General features: G+C 37.5%; 1 protein-coding gene across 1 annotated transcript in view; it reads left to right on the forward strand.

Annotated features, from left to right (window-relative positions):
* fam210ab (family with sequence similarity 210 member Ab) overlaps nt 1-6,909 on the forward strand; it is a 37,781-nt gene extending 30,872 nt beyond the window's left edge. The window contains exons 3-5 of the mRNA XM_032511447.1: nt 1,853-2,324; nt 3,228-3,339; nt 5,504-6,909. Coding sequence (XP_032367338.1) covers nt 1,903-2,324; nt 3,228-3,339; nt 5,504-5,818 — 849 coding nt within the window. The 5' untranslated portion in view covers nt 1,853-1,902 and the 3' untranslated portion in view covers nt 5,819-6,909. The remainder of the gene's footprint in view (nt 1-1,852; nt 2,325-3,227; nt 3,340-5,503) is intronic.
* Nucleotides 6,910-8,918: the final 2,009 nt, after the last annotated feature.

The raw sequence follows: 8,918 nt of genomic DNA on the forward strand, positions 1-8,918 counted from the left end.
CAAAACAATTTAGGTGCATTTTGAAATCAACTATTAATGATGAATGTTATTTAACTTTAAAAAAAAAACTATTTTAATGAATTATATGCAGTAAAGGACGTGCAAACACTGCAAAATGTTTTGTATAAACTCTACCAACTGGCTTCTGCCCTGTACAATTTCACACGAGAAATCTAACTCCTTTCCACGAACATAAAAAAATAAACAGTTTAAATAAAATAAATGTGTAAATAACAGAAAAATAACACTTTAAATGCAAACAGTGAGTGTATCAATAACCAAAGTACTGCTCTCTCAAAACTACAAGTGCAAACAGAAACAATTTTTTTCTTCAAGCATGAAAAAGAAAGAAACTACACACAACAGCCTAAGATATGGTCATGTTCTTTTTCAAGAATATAAGCATGTCGACTGTTTCTGGCAGCAGTTGAGACCAAAATGTTGCCACACAAATGATTTAAAAGTGGCAGGGGGATCTTCAATAGTAATTTCACGCTCCATAACGCTGACATCACATCGCCTCACGAGACAACTTTTCACCTCGACGAGAAATCTCGTCACGTTTTAATCTCGCGAGATCTCGTAAAACGAGATCTCGTCACACCTCGTTGAAAATTACATCATCACGCGTAGCTATGGTGACCAGCCACGCTGAGGCGTTACTCAATGTGCAATGGAAAACGGACGCAGAATGCGTCGAGTCGGGTAGAGGCGAGTTTAGGCAAATCCAGTCGAGCTGTTACCAGCAGTGGAAAAACGCCAATAGTCATTTATAGCCTGATTTACTCTATATCACCTGCAGTTGTTTGCATTTGTAGGACCCACTGATGTTCAATTTAAATGAATCTTTCAGGGTGTGGTTCAGTTACTAATGAGGACATATCTTGAGAGACCTGCGGTGATTGGACAATGAATATGGGATTTATAGTCAAATGTGTGTAATGCCACTCCCCTATCTTGCGCTTGTAGCACTCCCTAGTGGCATATGTACATAAAATAGTCTGGGTATATCTGGGACACTTATCTGAACTACGTTTTGTGATGATTTGGCCTGATAGCCACGCCCCTACAACTTGTTATAAGCTTGATCCATTGATAATTCACTGAAAATTTGGTGGCAATCGGAGCTGCGGTGTAGGAGGAGATCTAAAAAATGTGTTTTAAAAAAAATTAAAAATGGCTTATTTTCTAGGGGGACCTTAATGATCTTTTTGTAGAGCACATTAAGCTGCATCTGTGTGAGAAATTTCAAGTCAATCGGGCTTACTGTGTGGGGGGTGTGGCCTTTCAAAGTTTGCATTGTGAAGCCTTAATTACAACGCCACCATGTGGCCGATTGGGTTCATATTTCCAGAGAAGCACATGCACACCATTTCCAGTTTTTCCCCCAAGTTTCATGTTTCTAGCTCATTCCAGCTCATGGGAATTTGAGCTGGCGTTGCACAAAACTAATAATAATAATAATAATAATAGACAAACATAGAAGGGTTCTACCACTTCATGGTTTCAACTCTAAGAAGACAACAAGTAAATGAGAAATTGGTTTGGAATCTTTTTTGACTGTAATTCATTTTTTGTTGTTACAGCGAGAAAGCATTGCAAAAAAGTAGTTTGGTACAAGTAACCAATTTTCAGGTACCAGAACAAATTTGAAGTGTACCCAACCCTAGTGTTTTTTTGTTTTTTTTTGTTTAAATGTATTAACTAATTGCTATCTGAAAATTGTCAGATAAAATATAAGGCCAAACTGCAAGATGGAGAAGAAAGGACATCTGTTTGGCTTACTTTAAGCCAGATGGTTACTGCCTAGATTTGAACTTTATACTGTTGTTTTTTTTGTGTCATTCCACAGTCTGTGGTTAAACATCACAGCAGCACAGAGGAGGTGTGGAGGAGTAAAGGATGATAATGCAGCGCTTCCTAACTCATGGTGCATGGCGTATGGCAGCTGCTCGCCCATTACTTGTGGGTGTCACCATCCCTGAACCACCAGTAGCATTTTGTTGCTGTGTCCTGCACCGGTCACTCCCACCATCCACAGGCCGACGCTGGCTGTCAACCTCAGCCTCAAGCAAGACAGCACATCAGCCAAAACACCAGCCACCACAGGAGGAACCACAGTCAAGCTCAAAACCTCAAGCACAGGAGATCCAGAAAGGGGAAGCTGGGGCGGATGCTGTCGAGGTGGACCCTTTGCAAGACAGGTCCATCGGTCTGGTCCAGAGGTTTAAGAGGACCTTTAAACAGTATGGGAAGGTGATGATCCCTGTACATCTCATGACGTCCTCAGTCTGGTTTGGAACCTTCTATTACGCTGCTATGAAGTGAGTGCTGTTATAAGTTTATCTCTTTTCATTATAAAAAAATTGACATTTGGTCCTAAATTGGACTAAGTGCTCTGGATGGAGTGGGCTAAATGTTCAGTTGTAAGTCAAAGCCTCATGAGCTATCACAAGAGAGAAACATTCTTGATCATGAACCCAAATGTACAATTATCTGGTTTAATAGTGAAATGTATAAACTACACTGCAGACTAGATTCTCTGCTCACAAAGTAGCATGCATTTTTATGGACTATATTAATCTGGTCATATGTCACCTTTCTTGTCCGTGTCCAAGCTCTGTCTCACCGGCTCTTACTCATAGAACTGAAGTTGATGTTACATCCAGTAACTACTGTTTTTCAGTATTTTTCATTGTAGGGGCCTAGTGAAAATATTGGTACAATGACAGTTAACCTGTCTCCTGCTTAACAAACAATTAAACAACTATTAAAAATGTAGGTAAATGTCAGCAGTGTGGTTCAGCACTGTCTCCTCTCCATGTTGCAAGAGAACTTGTGGGTAAGGAGAGATACAAAGACAGGCATGGCTTTATGGAAGAAATGGCTATGTAACGCAACATCGAACTACATAAATATAAACGGTAATGTCTCATCCCATATCTCATTTAAAAAAAATCGACATACCTTTTGAAAAGTTAATTTACCGCCCAGCCCTATTCCTAAAATAGATTTATGTATTTTAGAAGAATGACTATGTGTCTTATATGTATTTAATCTGATGTACAATCTTAATTCTGGTATTTTAACTGCCACAATAATTCAAGAATTTCTTTATCCTAAAAGTTGGAAAATCATGTTTTTAAATGTTATGATGAGGCAACACTGTCAGTTTGTGGCAACTAATTAATTGTTCAAATTAAAATCCTCTGTTTTCCTCCCCTCAGAGGTGTGAATGTAGTGCCCTTCCTGGAGATGATTGGTCTACCTGAGTCACTAGTTGGCCTTTTGAGAGACTCTTCGAGTGGGTACGCTCTGACTGCATATGCCATGTACAAGGTAATTTAATCCAGGATCCTCTGTTTTTTTTTAGTTTTTTTTTAGGCTGCCTAGATCAGAAAACATGGGATTCAACAAGCCATTTAAATTTGGCTCCCCTTCCTATGTCACATGCAGGTTAAATAGAATATACCACACTATCCAAGTATCTCCACCCATGGCTTGAGAACTACCTTTACAGAGGTGTGCCATATTTTTCTTGCAAGCCAAAGTCTAGGCTTTTTGGTAGGGCAGCTTTAAACTGTAGTTGGCAGTTGTTACAAAAGGCCAGAATTAGAAGTATTTCTGGGAGCATTTTTAGCAGCACTCCCTCCCCCCTCCCTGTCCAGACCCTCCCGCAGGCATATTCTGTGCTAGGCTAAAGGCTAACCCCAGTAGATCAGCTCTCCCGACTGTTATCGCATTAAATTTCAGCTCTCTATAAAATAAACTAGACTACATTTTTACACAATGTTGTTCCTCTATGTACAACTGGATGGCAATAAAGTGTCTCTTATCTAATGGTTTAACCTTGAATTAGCAGCAGCTCTAAGCCGTTGGCCTTGGTTAGCAGAACGTTTACCAAGGGGATGTGCACACACATCTGCATTTGCAGAACAGCTCGCTCTCACTCTAAAATAACTTGGGATTAGCCAAAGTCTTTGGTCAGGGGCTAGATTTTGTAAAACTTGAAAATGGAACCAAGAGGAGGTGCAGAAGTCTAGTTTTCTCTCAGACCACTTGAATTACATTATGCTGAAAAATGATTATGGAATTTCTGCCTATCACAGCTTTAAAAAGGCATGTGCTAAAACTGAGTTTCAGATATAGGGTGAACCTTACTATGATTAGCATTAGCACTTTTTTATTTATTTATTAAAACTTACTTGTATTATTAAAACCTCTTACCCATTTTAGATAAGATGTCTCATTTCCTTAGGACCCATTCAGATTTAAAAAAAGCAATTTGGCAATTGGTCACAGGGTTGTGCGATGGTGGGAGTGTAATTAAGACGGCCCATTTGTGTGATGTTCTTATACCCACCGGTGTAGCACAAGTAGACTTTATATTTCACAGTCACTGTTTGCCTTTGCATCGTTAATAGATCTCAACATTTCCGACCGCACTTGAAGACAGCTTCAGGAGAAAGAGAAGAGCGAGACAGATCAACTGGGTTTTGTAGTTTGGCAAACCTTTAGCTGTTTCACAAACTCCTGGTTGTTTAGTGCCTGTGTTTTTGTGTTTAAAAACTTTCTTGTGGCAGCAATAGAGGCAGTGATCTTTCCAGTTTACTGTACAGCATTCTCACACCTCCTCAAAAGTAGGGTTGGGAACCTTTATTTAAATGTTTTTCTGATACCGGTATCTTAAATTCAATTCAATTCAATTCAATTTTATTTATAGTATCAATTCATAACAAGAATTATCTCAAGACACTTTACAGATAGACCACACTCCGGAATTTACAAGGACCCAACAGTTCTAGTTTCCTCCAGAGCAAGCAACAGTGCGACAGTGGCGAGGAAAAACTTCCTTTTAGGCAGAAACCTCGGTCAGACCCAGGCTCTTGGTAGGCGGTGTCTGACGGGCCGGTTGGGGTTAGAATGAAAAAAAAATTCTGTTCCGGTACCTCTTTTCGGACTTTCCCTCTGTAATACCAAAAATGTATTTCAGTTGTAAAAAATTATTCCAAACATTTATCCTTACGTACTTGGAACATTTCTTGTATATTTAGAACGTTTACACACCACACAAAATACATCTCTCCTTCCAAACCTACAACCTACAACCAATCAAATCAAAATAACTGTTAATTTCTTACACTGCACTGTAGTTTATTTTAGCATTTATCTTATTCTATTTTAGCCTGTTTTTATTTTCTATCTCTTTTATTTTCTCTTTAATGTTTTATATAAAGCACTTTGAATTGCCTTGTAGATGAAATGTTCTATAGAAATAGATTTGCCTTGCCTTACAACCTCCAGCTTGTCAGTCTGTCACCAGAGTAAGTGTTGAAGGTCCCATGACATGGTGATCTTTAGCATATTAATGTTTAACAAGACTTAGTCAGTGCGCATCTATAAGGCAGATGCAGTATATCCAACAGGTAATTTTTTATGAGGGATGGATTCCTGCATTTTGCTCTGCTGACCAGCCAGGGTGTTTTTCATTGTTTCCATACAGATTGCAACCCCTGCGAGATATACGGCAACTCTGGGCGGCACATCCCTATCTGTTCAGTATCTCCGCAAGCACGGCTACTTATCAACACCACCGCCGGTTAAAGAATACATCCAGGACAAAATGGAGGAGACAAAGGAGAAACTGACCGAAAAGATGGAGGAGACAAAGGAGAGATTTTCAGAGAAAATGGAGGAAACAAAAGAACGTTTCTCTGAGAAAATGGAAGAGACTAAGGACAAGCTTTCTGAAAAACTGCAGGAAACCAAAGATAGAGTTTCAGAGGGTAAAGCATTTTTTAGAAAGAAAAGTGATTAGATTAAACCTGTTTACAGATGACGCCTCTGAATAAATTATCCTATTTTGATCCAAACAAATAATCAGGAAGCTTGGGGAAATAACAGACTGCACTTGTGAGACTTTTCGCAAAGACAAGAGAGGGTTTGTACTATCCTTGTCCTAAAGTTTCACATCACACATCTCAGTGATCAGTTGTTGTCTTTTTGTGTCAAATTCTTTCCTTGTCCAAACTCTCCCACAATGCACTGCAAATGTAGACCAGTGATTCCCAACTTTTTTGTTCTTAGGTACCCCTACACCCCTGGCGGAAGGCTGTGTAATTTTATCATACAAGTAAACTGTAAATATTACGGTTGGTTTGGTCAGCAATCATACTACTAATAGCCTGCCAAGGTACTACTTTTACTACTACTTCAGTTAGCTGAAAGTAATATTAATGAATTACTTTCAGCTAACTATTTTAACCTATTGCCATTCATTTTAGCTACTTCTGTGGCAGCTTGCTAACAAGTTTTCACACACTCTTAAATAATTGCAACAGTGTTCAAGTGTTAACTTAATGCTAATATGTTGATATTTTCTTTAAATCAAATCATTATTTCAAGGTAGTTCAGCTACTCCAATCTTTCCATTAATCCCCTGGAAACTGCAGAAGTACTCCTGGTTGGAATCATGCAGCTTAGTAGGATCCTGGTAATGCTTCATTCTTCATTCTCTCATACTGGATTTCCACAGCCTCCAAAAAATCATTGTCAGTGTAAAAACAGCAATTACTTGTATATAAAATAAAACTTGACGCTAAAGGGATCCTGTGTGTACTAGTCCATCAAAGCCTTTCTGAATAGCTGGTTATCACTTTGTGTCTTTTCTAAAGTAAAGCTAAAGAGTTTATTTTTTATCCTATAGTTCAAGCTAATATTACATTACTTTGGTGTCTGTACAACGTAATGTATTGACTGAAAGTTGTGCATCAACACGTAAACATGCAGTGGGAACAGCAACAGTAGATAAAAATGTCTTGGGTACTTCTGCACTAAATACACAAATGTTCAGTAATTAAAATGGATGTCTGGTTAAAATTACAACTGAATAAAGTGAAGTTAATCAAAGTTTGTATACTGCTTTTTTGTTTAGTATTAGGGGTCCAAGTGATACTGGTAACCCTATTGCAATCGTAAATATTATTAGGGCCCAAGCACCGACATCGTTGGTGGCAAAATTCCTATTGAAATTCAAATGTTTCTTTATCTTCTTTCTGTTATTATTCTACGTTACATTATTTTATCAATCTAAATTCCTCGTACTTCACTGTATTAGTTGTTGGCTTTATATTGTATCCATTTGGCCCGGCGTCTGTTATACTCAAGTTCTTATTTTCTGATTCTGTATGTTATTTTCTCCAGTTCTGAAATTTCATGCATTGTTTCTTTCCATCTCTGGACTGTTGGTATTGATGGTTTCAGCCAGTTTCTTGTTATCAGCTTCATGGCTGCAAATCTGAAAATTCTAAATAAATACTAGAACGTCTCGTAACTCAATTGGTGATCTTCCTAGGATTGTATGTGTTGGATTAATTGTTTCTGTCGGATTGAAAGTTACTTTATTACCGTTATAACCAGTTAACCCTTTCTGTTACAGTCTATGGGACTTAATATTTAAAACTTTGTCTGATATTCTGGGATACACAGTTAAACATAACCCAGTGTTGGCTGTATTTGGTGTACCGGGAGAAGACAGTCTTCTTACAGGACCCTCTCTCTCGGTTGCAAGATTCATAACTCTTCCAGCATGTAAATTTATTGTATTGAACTGGAAACAAGCAGAATCTCCTTTCACTATGTTGATCAAAGACGTCATGCAGCACCTAAAACTGGAAATACTCAAATATACATTGCATGGTTCCATTGAAACATTTTAAAAGACTTGGAAACCTTTCATTGATATAGTAGAAACTAGGCAATAAAAGGTTTTTGGCTCTTACCTTAACTCTTAGCTGTGATTGTTAGGGTTTTAGAGAATGGCTGACCCAAAAGCAGAGACTGTAGGCAGTGTGATAGTTTGAAGATTTAATAACCAGCAAAAAATATACAAAACAAAAGGAGTCCTGAATAAATGAGGCAAAAAGTAATCCAAAATGAAGTCAAAGTAAAAACAAGTAACACAGCAACCAGGAATGTGTGTGTGTATATACACATAATTTTTTTATATGTTGCAAATTTATATTAACATCCATAAACTGTTTATAGACAGTTTACAAACCAACTAATAACACTGACAAAGTATTAACAATATCTAAAAAAATGTTTTAGACGGTTTACAAACCAATTAGTAACCCAAAGTGTTACAACAAAGTGTCAGGAATATCTGGTCCATCTATCGATATAATGTTAATAGATGTTTTAAAAATGGTTTCTTAAAGGTTTACAAACATTTTTAAATCATTACCCAATACCTAATATAGTATATGAGGGATATAATGTGTGTATCAATAAACTGTTAATTTACAGCACTACTAATATATTAATTAATAGTTAATTGTTTGCTAACAGTTAAATGACAATTAACTAAACATTAATTAACTATCAATTTACCATCTATTAATGATGGTTATTATAAAGTGTTACCTTTTTTTTTTTTTACCTTGTTCGGCAGCCTCGGCCACAGTTTTTAAATGTGTGTGAATGGTTCTTGTACTATGTAAAAGCACTTTCAGTCGTCGTTGAGACTAGAAAAGCGCTATAACCGTCCATCTATAGCTAAATTTAAGGAAGATATTCCAACAGCATTTAATTCAATGGCGTGCCTTAATATAACAGAGGACTCTTGTGTTAACTTTAGTCCCTCCAAAATTGATAATTATGTAGATGGTGCTACGGCCTCGCTACGGACAACTTTAGACTTGGTTGCTCCTCTCAATAAGAAGATGATGAAGCAAAGGAAACTACCACCTTGGTATATCAATATTACAAACAAACTTGCGAAAACTTGAAAATATATGGCGTCCACAAATCTGCAAGAAACTTGTTTAGATTGGCAAGACAGTCTGAAAACATTTAGGAAGGCCCTCAGAAATGCCAGATCAGACCATTACTCATCACTAACAGAAGCAAATAAGAAC

The sequence above is a fragment of the Etheostoma spectabile genome, unplaced genomic scaffold, assembly GCF_008692095.1.
Source record: "Etheostoma spectabile isolate EspeVRDwgs_2016 unplaced genomic scaffold, UIUC_Espe_1.0 scaffold376, whole genome shotgun sequence".
Lineage (NCBI taxonomy): Eukaryota > Metazoa > Chordata > Actinopteri > Perciformes > Percidae > Etheostoma > Etheostoma spectabile.